This window comes from Nothoprocta perdicaria, unplaced genomic scaffold (assembly GCF_003342845.1).
Source record: "Nothoprocta perdicaria isolate Ctin4 unplaced genomic scaffold, notPer1 scaffold_33, whole genome shotgun sequence".
NCBI classification, from domain to species: Eukaryota; Metazoa; Chordata; class Aves; order Tinamiformes; family Tinamidae; genus Nothoprocta; species Nothoprocta perdicaria.
The window spans coordinates 3,224,965-3,244,489 of NW_020455566.1; the positions used below are offsets into that span (position 1 = coordinate 3,224,965).

General features: G+C 57.3%; 2 protein-coding genes across 4 annotated transcripts in view; both read right to left on the reverse strand.

Annotated features, from left to right (window-relative positions):
• Nucleotides 1–968: 968 nt before the first annotated feature.
• On the reverse strand, nucleotides 969–4,550 carry AZIN2 (antizyme inhibitor 2). 3 transcript variants are annotated; one of them, XM_026043367.1, is made up of 9 exons: nucleotides 4,388–4,550; nucleotides 4,129–4,302; nucleotides 3,297–3,469; nucleotides 3,041–3,172; nucleotides 2,564–2,729; nucleotides 2,286–2,448; nucleotides 2,102–2,214; nucleotides 1,451–1,665; nucleotides 969–1,148 (listed from the first exon to the last, which is right to left on the reverse strand). In XM_026043367.1, exons 1-9 carry the CDS (start codon nucleotides 4,484–4,486, stop codon nucleotides 1,007–1,009), a joined length of 1,377 nt encoding a protein of 458 aa, XP_025899152.1. In that variant the 5' UTR covers nucleotides 4,487–4,550; the 3' UTR covers nucleotides 969–1,006. The 3 variants fall into 3 exon arrangements, with proteins under 3 accessions (XP_025899152.1, XP_025899151.1, XP_025899150.1); XM_026043366.1 differs by having other exon boundaries at nucleotides 4,382–4,550; XM_026043365.1 differs by having other exon boundaries at nucleotides 4,364–4,550.
• An 8,762-nt stretch (nucleotides 4,551–13,312) lies between these two features.
• The window catches only part of ARID1A (AT-rich interaction domain 1A), a 53,978-nt gene continuing 47,765 nt past the window's right edge, over nucleotides 13,313–19,525 (reverse strand). The window contains exons 16-20 of the mRNA XM_026043361.1: nucleotides 19,382–19,507; nucleotides 19,187–19,277; nucleotides 17,223–18,096; nucleotides 16,802–16,932; nucleotides 13,313–16,033 (exon numbers count right to left, since the gene is read on the reverse strand). Coding sequence (XP_025899146.1) covers nucleotides 14,309–16,033; nucleotides 16,802–16,932; nucleotides 17,223–18,096; nucleotides 19,187–19,277; nucleotides 19,382–19,507 — 2,947 coding nt within the window. The 3' untranslated portion in view covers nucleotides 13,313–14,308. The remainder of the gene's footprint in view (nucleotides 16,034–16,801; nucleotides 16,933–17,222; nucleotides 18,097–19,186; nucleotides 19,278–19,381; nucleotides 19,508–19,525) is intronic.

The window sequence follows — 19,525 nt, forward strand, 5'->3', positions numbered from 1 at the left end:
CTTCCCCGCGGCCCCCCCGGCCCGAGTGCCGCCTTCCCAAAGTGCTGGGGTGCTGCCAAGGGCGCCCGTCCCAGTGCCACCCAGTGTCGCTTCCCCAGTGTCCCCCAGTGTCCCTTCCCCGCGTCTGCCAGTGCCCTGGCTCGAATGCCCCCACTGCGCCCTTCCCAGTGTCCCCCAGTGTCCCCCAGTGCCACCCAGTGTCCCTTCCCCGGCGTCTGCCAGTGCCCTGGATCGAATGTCCCCACTGCGGCCTTCCCAGTGTCCCCCAGTGCCACCCAGTGTCCCTCCCCCCGCGTCTGCCAGTGCCCTGGATCAAATGTCCCCACTGTGCCTCGCTCAGTGAACCCCAGTGCCACCCAGTGTCGCTTCCCCAGTGTCCCCCAGTGCCACCCAGTGTCCCTTCCCCCGTGCCTGCCAGTGCCCTGGCTCGAATGTCCCCACTGTGCCCTGCTCAGTGAACCCCAGTGCCACCCAGTGTCGCTTCCCCAGTGTCGCCTGGCGCCACCTAGTACTCCTGCCCCTGTACCCCCAGGGTCCCTTCCCCAGTGTCCTCAGTGCCACCCAGTGTCCTCGTGCAAGTGTCCACACTTTGCTTTCCTCGAGGTCCCCATGTCCCTACCCAGTGTCCTGCTCCCTCCCAGCCATCCTCTCTTTCCGCAGCTGCTCGAAATCCCAGGGTCCCCACTGTGTCCCCAGCACCCTGGGGCCTCCCCGCACATGTTGGATGACCCCCATGTCCCAAACCCCGTTAATACCCAGTTAAAGCCCCGCTAATACCAGGTACCGCAGCTGGCACTCGGCCGCCTTTGCACCAAAACCCAAACCGCGCAGTCACCGTTTGTGACGATTCCTCCAAAAATGAGCCCAAGTCCCCCCAGGCAAACGTCACCACAGCAGCACCACACAGGCGGGAGCAACGGGATTTATGTCGTGTACACAGAACTGGGCCCTGTGGGTCCCGCAGGAGCAGAACGGGGGGTGCGGGACCCCGGGTCCCCGGTGCCGCTCAGATGATGCCAGTGGCGGGGACGGCAGGGGCCATGCAGAGCGTCTCGGCGCTCTCCCAGCCGCAGGACAGCGGCGTGCACACGTTCTCCCGCTCCTCTTCCGCTCGGGACGGCTTGCCGTGGAAGAGCTGGACGGCTTCCCTAGAAGTGCAGAACACGGTACGGGATGAGTCTCCTGCGGAGCGCTGCAGGATGCAGCTCGGAGGCTCTCGCGCCACGACAGCCCCAGGCACAGGGCCGGAGCTGAGCTGCCCCCAGCATCTCCTGGGGAAAACTGCCCAAAAATCTTCCGGGATTTAGACACTGTGAGGCTTTATCCTGAATCTCCAGGTGCCAGAGACTCAGCCCAGACCGTCTTCCTGGATGCGGGAGCCTGGTTTGGGGCTCAGTTGACACCTCAATCCCTGCTCCCAGCTCAGCCGGAGGGCAGGGCTGTCTCTTACCAGGCCACGCGGGACATGGCATAGCTGATCCGTGGCTGGGGACACCCTCCGAGCGGGGACGCCGCCGTGATAGTGTAGGCACCCATGTCCTCGAAAATGAGCCAGTCCCCGACCTGCAGCTCCGGAAGCTCCAAGCCGTCCGCGATCCGGTCCTCGGCGGGTCCTGGGGGACCCCGGAGGCTGCTGCTGTACGATGGGTGGTCAGGACAAGGCTTCTGCAGGGAAGAGATGGAGCCGTGTTGCTTCATACCAGGCAAGAACCTGGCCCCGAATCTGGAGGGGCTACGGATTGTCTTGGCAGCGTGACCTGAATGGGAGGCGGAAACACAGGCCGTGGAATGGGACAGGTTGGTTTGGGTCACGCTAATGCCAGGTATTGGCTTGGGCTGGTCGACAAGCAGCAGATCCAGAAAGGACCAGAGCCCATGGTCTGAAATGCCTGACCTCAAAAGCCAACAGGCACGTGGAGCCACTGGCTACAGTCGGAGGTTTCATTTGAGATGTTCCCCTTGTTGATGGCTAACAACGCTCCCATGCAGCTTCCCAGCCTCTGCTCCCCTGTCACGGACCTCAGTGTTGGCCACCATGCCGGGAGAGCAGGGGGGCCGTGGGGTCTGGCTGGGCGCTTCCCAAGCTGGGCCAGCTCCTCACCTTGTGCAGGAGAGGCCTGGGGCATGGGCTGTCAAAGAGGACACAGCTAAAGGAGCCGTAGATGCCGTCGCTGAGGTGATACACGATGCTCTTCTTGCTGCCAGACTCTTCCTCTGTGGGGAGCAAGGAGAAGGCTCAGCGGGGCAAGGACACATGGGAAGGCCCGTCCTACTCTCCCACCTACCCTCTGAGCCAGGCTGGCCCGGTGGAAGCTCTTCCTTGGCAGTGACGCTGGCTGCAAAGGTGAAGGCCGAGCTGACGTAGTAGCGCCCTGGTCTCGCCACAACCTCCACCCCGCAGCCCTCCGGGAAATACAAGTCCAGGGCAGAGTTTATGGCAGCGGCGGTCTGCGTAGGGAGGACACGTTCCCTTTCACTTAGCCCAGCCAGGCCCCATGATGACACCAGGGCCCCTCTGGCCTCGCTCTCTGCATGCCAAGTGCCAGCATCGGGAGGCAAATACCTCTTCGAACCGCGCTCTGGTGTCCTCGGGACCAGGGAATCCCCCGCCGATGTCCAGGACGTGCATCCTGTAGCCCAGCTCTGTGCCCATCTCAAACACGAGCTGGGCTTCGCCTACAGCCTGAGTGAAGGCCTGGGGGTCCAGGCAGTGGCTCCCGAGGTGGAAGCTGAAGGCAGAGGCCCTGTTCAGCACGGCTCGCCATCCTCAGGGACAGCAGCGAGGGGACTGGCGCCGGGGGATACTCACACATCCGCCTTCTAGCAAGGCAGCTCTGTGCTTCCCTCCTGCCAGACTGACCCCAGGGGCCTGCAAGCCAAACCTGTCCCAAATTGGCCCCAGTGAGGGTGGATCCCCCCAGGTCCCTGCCTCCACCTAGTCCCTGCAGCCCTGTGAGACTCCCCGAACCCCGACCGGCTCCAGCGTGACAGAGCTCCCCGCGGAGCTGCACGACAGGGGACAAACAGACAAGTGCTGTACCTGATGCCGACGACCTCCACAGCCTGCTCCTTTGCCATCTCTAGCAGGCGCTGGCAGGACATGAGGGTGGCCCCAAACGTCACACTCGGATGGGGAGAGGGGTTGAAGTCAGCAGCGATACCCAGCAGCATCCTGCAGAGTGAAGAGACGCTACATTGGGGCATCTTGGCACCTTCCTTGAACCTCAGGTACCTTCCCAGCTCCCACCTCAACACCTAGCTCCAATGGTGCTGCCAGGGCTGGCATCAACACGTACCTGGCATGAGGGTGGCTCCGCGCCACCTTGTTTAGCTCCACCTCGTTGTCGAAGGTCATCAGCTGCACGCCGTGGCTGGCAGCGTACTTGATGTGGGCGACCTGCTTGCAGGGGTTGCTGTAGAAGATCTTCTCAGCTGGAACACCGATGCTTCGAACCTGGGCGATCTCTGCCTGCAGAGAAACAGCATGTGCTTGCGGACAGCCTGCTGGGCCCAGTGCTGCTCCGCATCCCGCTCCAGGGCTGTGGACTTTGCCGTGGCTGTGGTGGGCGGCAGGAAGATGTTTGCAAGCGGCACAAGACCAAGAGGAGAGGAAACCGGTGGGACAAGTTAGCAGGGGTGGTTTGGTGCCTGTCGCCCCTGCGAGGGGCAGCGAAAGGCATAAGGCTGCAATGGTGGCCTCCTCCGTAAGGACCCCTCGCTCTCCCCCTGCACTTTCTCCCCTTGGTAGCACCTCCTATTTAATTACACACAAGTAAGTGGTTTAACTTGGGATTCTCCCTGGGAACGTGGCTGTGAGCTAATGACAAGCAATGAGCTTTGTGCTAAGCTGTAAAGCCACCAAGAGGTGACAGCTGCGGGAAAAGAGGGATGTGCCCTGCCACAAGCCAGGCTGGCCAGCCAGGGCACAGGTCACACGGAGAGAAGCCACGGTCCAAGGGAACAAACATCCAACGGGTGGACAATTGGGATGGGCATTTCCAGGCTGTGCCGGGAGGGGGAGACTCCCGCCACCCTAAACCTCAGCTGGGAAGAGGGAGAGGACACTGGGAAACACGGGTGGGTTTGGCGCAAGGACGCGGAGCCGGAGCTGCCCTCCTGCAGCGCTACCTTGTTGGCGCAGGCGAAGCCGGCCCCCAGCTCGGCCAGCAGCCCTAGCACTCCCCTGCTGCTGTTGCACTTCACGGGGAAGAAGGTCGTCACGCGGGGCAGGGCCTGGTGGAAGCGCAGGTGTCTCCTCACCACGTCGCCCAGGTCGGCCATGAAGAAGGCTCCCTGCTCGCCCTAGGACAAGGACGGTCACCCCTCTGTGAGCAGCTGCGGGGAGGGGGTGACGGCTGCAGGCCCCCGGGGACTGCGCAGCCCCTACCGTGTGGCACGGCTCCACGAGCAGGTTCTCCAGGAGGTCTCTGGGGGTGAAGCCCTCCTCCACCAGCACAAAGTCGGACTCATCCAAGTAACCATTCATGGCCAAAATGTAGTGCCGCTAGTTTAAAACCTCCTCAAGCAGGGTGTAGTTCCTAGGCATGCAACACCCTGGGGACAGAAAGGCAGTATTAGAAGCAGGGCATGAGGAGACACTCAGGGAGCAGCGGGGCCCTTGTGTGTCCCCTCCAAATCAGCTCCACAGCAAAGGGCCCCTTCCTGCGGGGGGCCCTTCCAGTGCCTCATCCCCAGGGCAGGAAGGTGCCTCGCAGCACCCCGGAGCTCGCCCTTGGTCCCCAGGAGCCCCATCTCCAGCAGCAGTTTGGGCACCAACACAGTCAACAGGAAAGACAACTCCATGGTGAAGCCAGTGGTCTGCACACAGCAGAACACAGCCCTCCACGCTGCAGCCCGCGTGCAGCATGTCGAGCGGGGTGAAGCACCCCCGTGGGTTCCAAATGGATAAGGGTGCCCCGTCCCACTCTCCCAGGCACCCAAGTCCCCACTAAGGGAGGCATCGCTACCGGGCCAGCCTGGAGCCGCCCGGATCAGGCTGTGGTTCCGGCTCAGGCAGGTGCCGTGACTGTGCACAGCAAAGGGACAATTAAGGCTATGCAGATATTTCCTGGCTCACACACTTAGCAGGGTAGTTTGGACAAGCTCTTCGCTTGGATGTGGCCCATCCTGTAATGCAGGGAGCTGAAGGCCCAGCATGAGCTGTCAGGAAACAACTGCACCCCAATAACCCAACTTCGGGTAGGGACGAGGAGAAAACCAGAGCGCCCGTGTGTCACCGTGCATCGAGCAAGCACCAAGAGCAACCCCTAGAGCTGGGGAATGGGAGAACACCGGGCTGCGGAGCTCGCAGGGGTTTATCCATGGGAAAGGAGTGCAATTCCTCCGGGCCTTCCCAAAGACTCCGGTGAGCAGCAGCCAGCGCTGCCTGGGCACAGCAACAAGGAGCTGCTAAATGGGTTATTGCCTCGTGCCCAAGCTGCTCCCCGGCGGCAGAGCCTCCCTGGCGGGTGTCTCGGTGCTGCGCTGGGGCACGCGGAGCTGCCGCGGGCCCCGAGGGACACCCCTGGGGAGAGGTGGCGCGAGGGCTCAGCGGGGGACAGGCGGGTGGCTGGAGCCCTCCGTGGCGCCCCGAAGCCCGGCACACGCCGACATCCCCCTGCCCCTCCTCGCTGCTTCCCCGGCATCTCCCACGCCCGGCGCAGGGCCCCCGGCGCCGTTACCTTAAGGAGCATTTAAGCAGATCGTGCCCCGGGGTCTCCCAAGAGGGAACTGGCCTCAGCGGCGGCTCTTCCCCATGCCTGGAGCTCCTGGACCAGCTCACCCTGTCAGAGGGGGGGCTCGGATCCCCTTATATCCCCCTGCTCCGCCTCACAACCATGGCCATGGCAACGGAGCCGAGCCAGCCCATTGGCTGCGCGGTGCCGAGCATCCTTCCTCTCCTCCTTCCTCCTCTCCCCGTGCCAGGAAAGGAGACATCGCCCTGGGCACTTCCATCCAGGGCTGCGGCTGCCTCGGGCCTGGCGTGAGGCTGCGCGGGCGTCACGCGTGCAGGATCCTCTGAGAGGGGCTGCACCAAAAAGAGCTTCCCAAGCACCGCTTCCAGGGAAAAGGAGGACCCTGGGGCCTTCCGAGGATTGTGCAGCCTGGCAGGGGCTCCGTGCGCACACAGCCATGGGGTTCCTGCGGGCTTCCGTGCGGCTTTCCCGAACCTCCATGGAAAGGTGGCCTCCGGGTCCCTGAGGGATTTCCTGCAGCCTCTCGAGGCCTCCCTGGGAAAGCGGCTCAGGGGCGCTGCAGGAATTCCTGTTGCCTTGCGGGATAGCTGTGCACCGGGGGGGGCCTCCTGACTTTTGTGTGGCCTCCACGGGCCTCCATGCCCATGCGGCACTGGGGGCACTGCGGGCTTTCACGGGGTCTCCCCGGGCCTCCATGGAGCCTCCCCGGGCCTCCGTGTGCACAAAGAAACGGAGGACGTGCAGACTTTCATGCGGCCTCCCTGGGCCTCCCTGGGCCACCTGGCACACAGACCCTGAGGTCATTTGTGCGGCCAGCCGCCATCTCCATGATCACAAGGTGATCATTGCTGCGGCCTCCACAGACCTCCGTGCACACGTGGCCCCTGGGGTCATTTGTGTGGCTACTTCAGGCCTCCGTGTCCACGTGGCCTTGGGGGCCCTGCCTGCATTAATGTGGCCTTCCTGGGCATCCATGTGCACATGGCCACTGAGGACATGTGGGCTTTCAAGTGGCCGCCTCGGGCCTCCGTGCGCAGCTGGCCCTGGGGAGGCTGCGGGCTCCTTCCCTGACACCCTTCACATGCCCGCTGCAAATGGCATGCCTCACAGGAGTCTTCTGCATGGGTACAGAGCCTGTTTGGCTATGCCAAGAGCCGCAGACCCCACCGGGACCTGTACGGCCTCTGCAGGGACACTCACTGAGCCTGTAGAGCCCGTGTGGGCACCCAGAGCCCATGTGGGCTCACAGGAAGCCTTCAGAAGTCCTTGTGGGGCCTGTAGTGCCCGCTCAGGCCTGTACGAGCCCTGCGGAGGCCCTCATGGGGCCTGGAGAGCCCATCTGGGCCTGTGCAGAGTCCATTCAGGTCCACACAGGGCCCATAGAGCCTGCTAGGGTACATATTGGCTCCCCAGAGGCCATCACGGGGACTGTAGAGCCTGCCAGGGCCGGTATGGTCTCCACGGATGCCCTCATGGGTCCGTAAAGCCTGAACAGAGCCCGCGGACAATTGACCACAGGGCACCTCCAGACTTTAATGGAGCCCTCAGAGGGACTCCTGGGACCTACAGAGCCCTCCTGGATCCACACGGATCCCATCAAGATCTGCCTGGAGTCTGCAGAGCCTTTTAAGACCCATACAATACCTGCCGAGGTCTGCACAGGCCCCATAGGGCCCCCATGAAGGTCTGCATGGGGCATATAAAGACCACCCAGGTCCAGTGGAGGCCCTCGCAGGGCCTTTAGAGCATGCCCAGTCCAGTACAGAGCTTTTGAAGGTCCACGTGAGGTCTGTAGAGCCTGCCAGGGCTCATATAGGCTATGTGGAAGCTCTCATGGAGTCCATAGAGCCCACTGGGCCCATACAGAGCCCATGCAGGTCCCCACAAAGCTTGCTGAGCCAAGTGAGGCCTGGACAGGCTCTGTGGAGGAGCATATGGGACCCACAGAGCGGACCTGGACCTGGAGCCTGCGAGGGTCCAACCAGGGCCCGCAGAGATCACTCTGGACTTTGTGGAGCCCACAGAGGTTCTCACAGGGCCCATAGAGCCCATCTGTGACTGACCGGAGCCTGCAGAGGGCAGCACAGGGCCCCAAGACCCAGTCTGGGGCTTTACAGAGCCAGCGAAGGGCCACACAAGGCCTGTAGGGCCCATCTGGGCTCATAGGAAGCCTTCAGAAGTCCTTGTGGGGCCTGTAGCGCCTGCTCAGGCCTGTATGGGCCCCATGGAGGCCATCATGGGGCCTGGAAATCCCGTTGGGGCCAGTACAGAGGCCATGAGGGTCCAGATGGAGCCTGTAGAGCCCCCAGAGGCCCTCACGGGGCCTGTACGGCCCGTCTGAGTCCATATGGAGCCCATGGAGGTCCACACAGGGCCCGCAGAGCCAGCCAGGGCACGTATGGGCTCTGTGGAAGCCCTCACAGCGCCCATAGAGCCCACTCGGGTCTCCGTGGAGCCTGTCGAAGGCTGCCTAGGGCCCGTGGAGACCACCCGAGCACTTGCAGAGTGCACGGAGGTCCACACGAGGCCCCTGGGGCCTGTCCGCGACCAACCCTGGTTTTGCAGAATGGAAGGGTCAGTCTCTCGGCCCAAAACAGGTCACTGATAAAGAGCAGTGAAATAACAGCCCTACTTCATGGTGCGAGGATTTACTGCACTTGGAACGAACCACCTCTCAGCTCGGGGCGGCTGGATTTATGAGGCCGTTAGCATAAAAAGCCAAGTGCTAGCTAGGATGCACCCTCATCGTAGGAGAGAATTAAGGAGAGCAGCAGGCGGCTCCGCAAACGCAGCCGCCTCGGCGGGGACCACAGGACAACATCTGCGGCGGCGCGGACGCTCGGGGGAACACTGGGAAGACGGCAAAGCTGTGCTCGTGCGCGCAGCCTCGCTCGGCGATGAGCACGTGCTCCGCGTCCCAGCACGAGAGGCCTCCCAAAAGCCGCTCCAGGAGCAGGTGGCAAACGCCCGGCTCAGCCAGGCCTGGGATCAGGAGGTTAAACAGAGCCTGGAGGTCCCGGCCCCCAAACTGAAGGCGTCTGCCTGTCAGGGAAATGACATATGCTAAGGTGGCTGCTTTCTAGGCCTTCCCTGCAAACCCTACCTGGGAGATTTAGCTACCTTGAGCAGTCTCGCTGCTTTCCTTTCTTTACACTCGGGACTGACACCTTGGGAGCAGCTACTGCTGGCCCAGAGCCACATTCTGCTGTGCTGCTTTTAGTGATAACATGTTTCTGCCACTGCTTCCCCAGCCGCCAACTGCCTTTCAGGTTGAGGTTCCAGTGACACCGCATCCTGCACCGTTTCCTACCCACCACCCTTCTAATCCAGGCTGGCTTGAATATATAAAGATCTCAAAATGTTTCACAAGTGACCACCTAAGGATATAAGAGAGCTCCGAGATCTCCCTGTCCCCATTTCGCAGGCAAGGCAAAATGAGGAGCTGCCAGGTTAAAAACTGCATGGAGAATAAAGGAAGTCATGGGTAAAACAAAAAGCAAGACCCCAAAATACTCATTTATGGCCCCAGTCCTTACCTACAGGGTTATGCTTCCTATTTTGCCACATGCAAGGCTTCAGGTTTTGCTCCCATTCTGCTCTCGCTCCGCAGCATTCATAGCTGCAAAGCAACTGGTGGGAGGCACACTCTACTGAATCAAAAAGCTGCTGTGTTATTTTAAGAGAGGAGATACTTCAGTCCAGCTGTAAATTCTATTAAAGCACATTCACAGCTGCAAATCTTATAAAAGAAACAAAAAAAAAAAGTCCAAGCACTTTAAATATTTTTTTAAAAAGCACTGAAAAAGTGTAACATGAATATGCCAAGAAGGCTCACATCAAATGGCTTTGAGCAGCCTGTTCCTGTCACGACGCAGCACACCTTGTCACGGAGAGCAGCAAAGTCTACAGAGCGGCAACCCACCAGCCTCATTCCAACAGAGAACGTGGGGTGACACAGAGCTCCAATATGTCTTACACCAAAAGCCTCGAAAAGTGCTGCTTTAAAAAGCACTTATAAGAACGTACACACACACATACACACCAAAAAAAAAAAAAAAAAAAAAAAAAAAAAAAGGCATAAAAAGGCAGAATTGAGTTAAAAATATCTCCACGGGAAAAGATGTGAAGTCTTATTAATGAAGGGAACAATCCTGTCCGTGTTCTGCGCTCCCAGCCACCCCTTTGCTTGCAGATATTCTTTCTTGCTCGCCCTCCGCTAGCAAAAAGGCCACAAACGGGAGCGAGGAGGCTGCAGGATAAATTGTCACGCCAGGGCAAATGAGAATGGAGTAAATGTGCAGCAGGGCCCGGCTGCCAGCCGAGGGCAGCAGACGCCCGTTGCAAAGACATTTCTTCCCTCGCCATGGCAATCGCTTCCCGGTTATGCCACGGGATTCCTGTTGGGAAGCCTGTTCCCGCTGCACACACAGTGCAATGGTTTAGGCATTGCTTGGCCTCGCTGCAATCTGCCGTTCGATTAAGGAGATGCTCAAAGCACAGCTGAGAAGCTGCTCTGACCAGCACCCCAAAGAGAAAAGCGAACTGCAGAAATCTCGTTGTTTAGCACCATTTCTGCGGCTCGGGCAGCCCGGCTCCAGCACAGGGCCAGGGCCGTTCAGTCTCGCCCAGCTTTGGCTGCCGCTCTGTAGGCAGAAATCCTGATGCGGCTTCAGGGTGGATGTGAACAGAACGGAGTTGAGAAATGGGAGCGTTTTGAGAGCAAGCGCTGCGACGGAGCCCGCGTGGGAGCTGCTGCGGAAGAGCCTGGTTCCCTGCGTGCTTTAATGTGTGGAAAGGGGCCACAAGAACCCCCCGCGCAAAGCCCGCTCCGTGCCCGCAGGAGCTTCTGCGAGGAGACGCCAGCGACGGACAACTCGCTGTCTCCGGTGCTTATTGAAACGTTTGTAATGCTCAGCAAGAGCATTTTCAAGGCTGGACACGATTACCGCTTGCGTGTTTGTTAACAGACTAACATTCGGCGCCCCGTGGGGCCCAGGGGCACGGGGAGCCCCGAGGGCTCCAGCCCAAGGCTGGCGGTGGCGGGCGCCTCCATCGGAGCCGCTCACGAGGCCCCAGGGGAGCGCGCCGCCGTCCCGCAGCGCCCGGAGCTACCGGGCCCGGGGAACCCAACCTTTCCAGGGCGCCTTTCCTTAGCCAGGCCTTTCCAGCGGGCTGGCTGGAACATCTGGCACTGCATCTAGGTAAATAAACATATAAATAAATAGATACATAGACAGACAGACACCCAGCCCTTCCTCCTCCTCCTCCTCCTCCCTCAGATCAGTTTTTTTATTCAGAGTGCCAAGAGGAAACACTTCTCCAGGCGAATCCCACCCCACGGGGCTCATGGATGCGGTCGATTCCTGCCGTTCTTCACTCTTGCTGCCGAATCTCCCACCAGAAAGGGGGAAAATCGGGGTGCGGTCTTCAGCGGTGGGGGTGGGAGAGACGCGGGACCCCCAGGGGCCCGCGGGCTCCTCCTGGGTCTCCCCGGGGCTCTCGCGGCCGCCCCCGGCACCCAGCGGGGGGTTCTGCCCCCCGGGGCACCTGGAGCCGCGCTGAGCCCCGCGGGGCGGGGGGCGCCACCCAAAGGGGGGTGCGGGGCCCGCCGGGGGGAGTGGGGGTGCCGCTGACCCCCCCAACGGGGGCCACGAGGCGCTCGCCCCGCCCCGCCCCGCCCCTCAGCAGGGCGCCCAGGGCGCATGCGCGGGGCCGCGGGCGGCTCCGGGCCCCCGCGCGGGGGGGCGGGGCGGGGTCGCGCCGGGCGCTGCCCCTCCCCCACCGGAGCGCCCGTTGCGCGAGGCCCGCGCGGGCTCCATCCCGCCGCCCCGCCCACTTCCGGGCCCGCCCTTTCCGGCGCCGCCATGTGTCACGTGGCGGGTAGAGCGGGGGAGGGGAATGGTGCGGCGCCATCTTTGTTGAGGGCAGGAACGGGGCGAAAGCGCTTCCTGCCTCAAAGCGAGGCGTTTTAAGGAAAAAATCTGGTTCTGGAGGTGCCAGGCAGGGCGCAGCCCTAAGGGGCCACGTTGTATCCTGTTGTACAAATACCGGCACACCGGGTCGTTTTAGCACGTCTGACTAGCCTCTCCCTCGCCGATGCAGCAGTCGCCTATTATTAAATTTACCCTGACACGAACACGGAGCGCCCTTTCCAACGCTGCTCTTGAAGTTCTTACTGCAAATAAAATTAAAAAGTTACGGATCTAGATATAATTCAAACCCAGAGTTTAACTAGAGATCCTAGTATGCAGGACTGCAGCATGAGGAGCTGCTTTTAAATCAGTGACACCGTCCCAGAATGGTAAATAAAGTTCAGTCGCGCTCTTACCCCAGCACCTGGTCGCTTTTCAGCTGTCCTTCCTAAAGGCCAAGGAAAAACCAGCATCATTTCCAACTTAAAAAAAAAAAAAAAGTTTGAAGACTCGCCTGTGGCCAGTTAGGAAAAAAAAAATAAATCTATTTTTTTTAATCTATATATTTTTTAAAATCATTGAGTTCCTAACATTTTCTGCTGATCAACAGCCATTTGAGAATCACATCAGCTTCATTCCGGCACAATTCCTCCTAGAAAGAGGAAGTTGCAGGAATGCTGCAGGGGCTCTGGGAAGCGGATGCTCCCCAGGGGCACGAGCCAAGGTTTTTTTTTTTTTTTGAGCAGAATGATCCTTCCCTTGAAGTTTCCTCTTTTGGCTCTTGCTTGAAGGAGCTTGGCCCAATTCTACCCTATCTGCGTCTACTGGAACTTGCAGATAAATCCTGGAGCTAAATAAAATCCTCCCCCTACTAAGCCCCTACTAACCCCCCAAAAATGGGCTGATTTTCATACAAAAGAGATGGAATTTGGGCCATTTGCTGAAGGATGCGAGAAATTTGTCGGCTGGAAAAACCCCGTCCTTTGGAGGAAGTCAGAGGCCGTGTGATAGTTCCAAGAAAATGTGACAAACGTTAAGGGAATGATTTTTCTTTCTGTTTTAGGGCTGAAAGGGAAGCACCTGCCTCCTAGAAGACATCTCTCTCCACCCTGCGAACCAAACACTGATGGTTCCTGGCCAGAGCTTCATTGTATGCTGTAAATCCACCCTGGGTGAAAGCAGTGCTCAAGTGGAAACCTCATTGCCAAAACAAGCAGAATTAAACCCAGAAAACCAGACTACGTTGCTACAAGGTTTTTAGGAAAAAAAAAAGCGGAATTGTTATCCTCAATGGCTGCCAAATAAGCTGCTGTCCTGGGTAGGACCTCTGAGAGCAGCACGCTCCATGGACAGGAGCTGCGCTAGCACATTACCTCTATATACCCCTGACAGCACTGAACTTAACGCTCAATTCTGCTGAACAAACAAACAAAAAAAACCCTTACAAACATCTTACCAAGATTTAATGTACATTTATTCTTAACACGTGGAACATATAGTATAAAGATTTCATACTGAATAAATGATATTCATTAAGCCAAAAAAGGAAAAAAGGGAGGAATTTACATCAAGTTTTTAGCTACATTGTCTGAAATACAAATATGCAGAATTCATCACTGAAAAATCTCAATTGTGTTTCTTCATCAGGAACTTCAACTGAACCTAGAACTTTTTCACACCTCGATTAGAAAGAAAACAAAAAACAGGAAAAATAAACTATAAGTTGATTGGCTGCTGAGACAGCAATGACTTTATACACAGAGACCTGTACAGCATCCTCCAGGGAGGGATGTCTGGCAAGAGATTAAATAATTGTGTCTCGCTTTTGCAGGTCATCAACTCGTTAACTCGTCATACTAGAAAGGGGCAGGGAGAGGGGGACAAAACTGCAAGGAATCTTAGGGTATGTGCAATGTACAACGTCATATATATATACACACGTGGCAGCGTTCAGGCTGCAGCTAAAGGTTAAAACCAGTTCTAAGAGGTGATCTCAGGGTTATTCATACAATCAAGGAGGAAGAGAGAAAGAGGTCAGGGTGTTGTAGGTTCACACATGATACTTTGGGGGAAAAGCCTTTTTTTTTTTTTTTTCTCCTCAACATTAACTAAAAACATTTTTAAAAACTACAGCTTGTTGCTGATCCAGCTTTTTTTTTTCTTTTTTCTTTTTTTTCATGTGAGACGTTATTACAGTATGTTTACAGTTTAAGGTGTACAGTACATGAAGTTCTACACGCTACTGCACAGGCCTCCCTTGGACAAGGTCTGTTCACAACCGGTAACTTCTTGGTTCCTGCAAGATTGTGAATGTACAACGATAAACCACACAGTTCAGCAGTCACTTTTGTCCTTCAGCGTTTACCATTAAAAACAGTTATGAAAGTGGCGCCTGTCAATGTGATAACACGGCAAGTCGTTTTTTCCCCAAACTCACTGTAAACGACAGTAACTTTGGTTAAAATAAAAAAAAGTCTTCTATGCAGACAGAACTTTGTCTCCTTTAATAGGGGGTTCGGGACAAATTCAAAGGGCAGGGGAAGGGGAGAGGAACCGGGGACGTCTTTCCCCCAGGGAGAAGTGGGACAGCGCAGGGCAGACAGTGGATTCTGAGGTGGTTTTGCATAAATAAAGGGCAACAGTCAGTTTCTAAGTTCTCCACTCACGCACACGCACACAGGGTCTCGGATCCCACAGCTGTCATGACTGGCCAATTAAAAACAGTACGTCACAAATAACTTGTGAAACCAAAGAGTTCATCAAAGGCGACACAGAGATGTCCAACAGCCGCGACTCGTATAGCGTGAACTCCGAGTGGTTCTCGTCCACCTTGGCCAGGGCAAGCAGCGCCCGCGCGGCTCGGCGCATCATGTCCACGCTCGTCGACTCGAAGGGCGGGTTCTGCATGTGCATCAAGCCAGCCTGGCTCTGCTGGAACTGCGTGGCGGCCAGGCTGTCCTCCAAGAAACCCAGCAAGTTGCCAATGCTGCCCTTCTGCACGGCAATGGCTCGCGCTGCCAGGCTATCCCCCTGCGCCAAGTTGGCTAGTAGTACCACGGCCATCTCCCGGCACACGGGGTTCTTTCTGTCACTGAGGAAACGCACCATGGTGCTGTAGAGCTTCTCCAAGCGGCTGAAGGGAGGGGTTGCGAGAATCAAATCCACGTTGTTGTCCTGGATGCTGAGCTTGCTGAGCGTTTCCAAAACCAGTCTCTGAGGGGAGAGGACGGCACTCGGCCCCAGCGTTGGGAAGGGATCCTGCGCCTCCGCCGACGGACATACTGCCCAGTGGAGGAGTCCATCCAGGATAGGCAAACAGATGCTTTCCGGGTAAGGGGAGAGGTCCAGCTGGCCAGAAATGTTGGCCAACGTGACCAGTGTGTTTTCACGCAGCATCTCCAAGCAGTCCCACCACCACTCCACCTTGTTGCAGCTCACCCCTTGGTCTTGCTCCTCCTCTTTCTCATACGTCAGGGGGGCCTGTTTGCGCTCTGGGTGCTTGTGGTGCAAGAGAATCAGTTTCCCTAGAATCAGCAGCAGCCCGGGGTGTTTGGACATTTCAAAGTCATTGCCCGGCACGAATGATAAACTCCTGATGATGTTGGAGACGCAGACGCAGCGCTTCGCCAGAGAGTCCTGCCAGTCTAGGAGGGTGCAGAGGGGCGTCTCGTCTTTACTGTGAGGCTCGTCCTCCAAGATTTTGATATTTCGGTGGCTCTGAGCTGGACTAATGCCGAATGGAAACTTGCCGCTTTCCTTTGCGCTTTCCGAAGCTCTTGTTTCTTCCTCTTCATCCGCCAGGGAGCCAGGCCGTGCAGAAAGCATGTCGTCCATGGTGGCCGTTATCCTCTTCTCCGAGGAGCTGTCGGACACGGTGGCCTCTCCTTCCCTAGTGCTTGTATTGCTCTCAGCCGCTGAGCGTTTCCTCAAGACAAAGTTGCAGGAAGCTCGTTTGTGAGTGAACAGGAGCTCCGTCTTGCTCTCAAAGTGGGTCTGAATGTGTTCAGTGGTGTCTCCGCCACCGATCCGCCAGTGCAGCAGGCCACTGTCGAACTCCTGCACTCGCCCCAGCTTGTCTGAATAATCCACCACAAATGGGTCATTTTTCTGCACGACCTTGACTGGAAGCTTGTCAAATTTGCTAACTAGTTTCTCCTCGCTGCTCTCGAGAGGTGCTTTGTCCTTGCTCGCAAAGGCAGCCTCCTCCTCTTCCTCACCCTCCTCTTCCACCTCGCAGTCCAGGCGCTGTGGTTCGTCATCTTCATCCCCTTCTTCATGAAGGGGACTTGAAGCCCTGCAGAACCTTCCGGGATCCAGTAGTGTTCTCTGAGCTGGGTCTCCTACCTCGTATTCCTTCAGGATTCCAAAGATCTCGATCAGGCAACGTCGGAAATACTCCACAAGGAGCTCCAGCAAACCCGGCAGCTATAAGGAAGGAGAAGAACAGCAGGAGGAGGAAGGGAAGAGTGATCAGGATCCAACTTTGGCCGGCACGAGCAACAGGAAAACAAGGTCTGAAGGACTACGAGTTCATGCAGTACTGTTACTTAACATGTCCTTCTTACACTGGCAATAAACCGCATTTGCAGAAGTGAGTTTACTATCCTCTGACAAAGGGAAAAACAGGCACTGTTTTTCCAATCCCCAGCACACACAAACACACCCCTCTGCAAATGCACCTCTGCTCTTGGTCACATCTCCTCTCTAGCTAATATACAGCAAGCCGAAGGGCCGTCCTAAGCACAAGAGCCTTTAAAGCACCGTGGGGCACTTTCGCACGTCCCGTCCCTGTGGGGCAGCATTTCAGGAAGTTTTGCCTCTCCAGACCAGCATCCCACCCTCAGTAAAGTCAGAGCCAGGGGCGCCCGGGGCAACACAAGCAGCCTCCAGCCTTTTGCAGCACCCACAGCGGCCAGTTCAGCCTTCTCACCCTGAGTTCCTTGGGTGTTAGGGGCAATTCATGTTGCCAGAGAGGGGACGACACGTGCTCACATGCCAATAAACACCAGGAATTACACAGGGCAGCGTGTGCCCCCCAGGGCCCGTGCTCTCCTGGCCCGGCACACTCCGCAGGTGCGGGGATGCCTGGAAGTCTGGCCCTGTAAGGGCACGAGCTGCTTTCTGTTCCCTTGCTGAGAGAACTATGTGAAATTAGCACTTCAAAGACCAGTGTCGCAGAGCATCTGCACCCACCTGGCTGAGGTTGAAGGTCATTATGCTGTTGTCATCATAGAGCAGGATGTTTATGGTATCTAAGGCCCACGTACTCTCAGCCAGCAGCCCAGACTTCAGAGACATCATCACTCTCCAGGCTTCAGGAGTTCCTGTAACATAAACACACGACACTTGCAGCTCCTGGAGTTAAAAACTAAAAAGGAGATACTCGATACCGCTTGCTGGTCCCATGAAGAGCAGAACCTCGTTTAGGAGTTTGTATGAACTGCCCGTACCAGCAATCTCTCTACCGACTGCACCGAACACAGGTACTGTAGCTAAAAAGGCAACTACCCCGCAAAAATAAAGTCCTTCCAGAGCCAGAGCCCAAGGCTCTACCAAAGGGCAGCAGCAGCACCTCTTGATGGACACACGCAAAGCAGCAGGAGCTTCCTCTTACCAATATCTTTTGCTGTCAGCCGCCTTCGCTGCTTCAACACGGGCTGCGTCGCTTCTACCGATCCCGGAGGGAAGGTGATGTCTCGTCGTATGACGGGAGGCTGTACAGCTGCTGGTGTTATATGCGAGGCGGGGACTGGCGGTCCTGCCTTCTGCATCTTCATCCCCGAGTGCAGGAATGGAGACTTGCTAGGAGAAGTGCGGTTCTCCAGAGGTCTGGGCAGAGGTGCTGGGCTGGATACCTGAGGAATGTGATTCTGCATGCTGGGGGATGTCTGGTAGTTAGACTGGGGGGGCCTGGTCATGGCAGGGACAGGGGCAGAGGAACCGTAAGGAGGCTGCCGGTTCCCGTGGGCAGGCCATGGTCCCTCGTGGTTTACCCTCTGATCCGAGTGCAGCATTTCATCCGTTCGAGACACTCCGTGATAGGCGGGCCCCTGGGGCGCAGAGCCAGCGCTCTGCCGGTTTGGATAGCTGTAACCCAGCTCGTTGCGCCCCTGCCACATGGCGCCCTGCTGCGGGCCCTCCGGAGCCGACTGCAGGGGCGCCCCCATCATCTGGGGGGGCATGTTCTGCTGCGCGCCGGAGCCCGGCGCGGCCGACACCCGGTCTCGGCCAAACTGAAACGGGAACTGGTTCTGCGGGCCGCCGGCAGCGCGCCGGTCGGCGCCGGGGTAGCTGCTCCCGTACTGGTTGTACAAGTCCTGCTGCGGCGCGGGCTGCGCGCTCGGCGGCTGGCCGGCCGGCTGCGCCTGCGCCGGCGGCAGCTGCGCCTGCGCCTGGCCCTGCCCGCCGCTGTACGGCACGCTGTACATGTCCCCCTCGTGCCGCTTGGCCGGCGGGCCGTAGCTGCCGTCCATCGGTCGCTTGTAATTCTACGAGGGAAAACAAGCTCATCAGCAGCAAGAAGAGGCGGTTGGTTAGAAAGCAGCGATCCCACCCAGCGGGTAGATCTGCACAGAGCCAGAGAACACCTCCACACCACAGGACCACGTATTTTCCTCCCAGGACCACGTATTTTCCTCCCACTCCCCTTTTTTTAAGGTATATCCCATCGGAAGTTAGGTCAAGCCTTTGAATTCCACAGAGGGAGGCCAATTCCTTGAGTCAGGCTGCAAAGCTTCCTTGTGGATTCCACAAGGATGCCTTGGGGGCAGAAATCTGCCCACAGAAAGGACTTTCCTGCAGAAAAAGCTTAGCCCTACTGTACTCTCACCGCAAACTAATCTGGATTGCAAAGCACATCACTGAACGGAGCACGATCTGATCTCTTCCTCTATTCCTTTTCAGTGCCAATGGAGAAAATTGCTGAAACAACTGCTCGAGTCAATTGCCGAGACAGAATTAAAACACGGATCCCTCTTGCCTCCAGGGGTCTGTGTTCCTACTACTACCCAGTCGATTCAGAAACTCTGCTGTCACGACTGGCTTCAGATGGAGCTCTAGGACTTTAGAGATGACAAGTACCAGAGTAACTTGAACTCTTGGCTCAGGGCTCTGGTTGCAGAGCCAAACTGCGGAGCAGTTGGAATTATTCTTAGCACAGCTCTGCAAGTGCCCTCTCTATACTCTCTTCAACCAGAGGGCTCAGAATTATCAGGAAAATGTTATGGGTCTTGGCACCGATACAAAGAGCAAGCGATATATATGGACTATAGAAAGAGATGTGTATTCAAACTCTGCCCAAATGAAAGCTCTGAGTAGGAAGAGCAGAAGGGCGACAGGGGAGCGGAGGCAGCTCTGAAGCTGTTGCCTGCAGGCTCAGGAGGTTGCATGGAATGATCCATGTGGAAGAGCTCACCAGAACTAGCAAGAGATAAATACCTGGAAAAGGTACTTCATTCTAACCGCTACACGTCCATAAAGCAAACCCACCACCCCGAGAGTTTTTATCCTCTGCTTCTCACACCTCACATAGGTAAAACTCCTTCTGTCACCTAAACTGGAAGCTTCCTGATAACTTACCTGCTGCTGATACATGGTAGTTTGCTGGCTAGGGAAAGGGTTGCCTGAAGACGTGCCTTGAGTGGAGAACTGATTGCCATAGGAATCATGTCTGAGGAAGAAACAGATGTGTTACTCATCTCATCAGAAGCGTATTTCCTTTTAAATGGTCTCAAAAGTGAAAAAAAGAGCTTTGTGGCAATACCCTACACGGACCTTTGCTGCTGCTGCTGGGGGTAGCGGCTGGGCGAGTACATTCCCGACTCAGGGGTGGAAGGCATGATGTTCGGCTGCGGAGTTCCAGTAGCCATATTGCCTTCAGGTCCCATGCCAGGCTCCGTCCTACACGGGAACCAAGAG

What these genes read in the sequence shown, in the direction of transcription:
- AZIN2 (XM_026043365.1), bottom strand. Translation starts at nt 4,486, where the DNA reads ATGAATGGTTACTTGGATGAGTCCGACTTTGTGCTGGTGGAGGAGGGC. An exon ending in CGGAGCCACCCTCATGCCAG is followed by an intron (nt 3,173 to 3,296) that starts GTACGTGTTGAT and finishes TTCACTCTGCAG; the next exon opens with GATGCTGCTGGGTATCGCTG. An exon ending in CCAGGCCTCTCCTGCACAAG is followed by an intron (nt 1,666 to 2,101) that starts GTGAGGAGCTGG and finishes TCTTCCCTGCAG; the next exon opens with AAGCCTTGTCCTGACCACCC.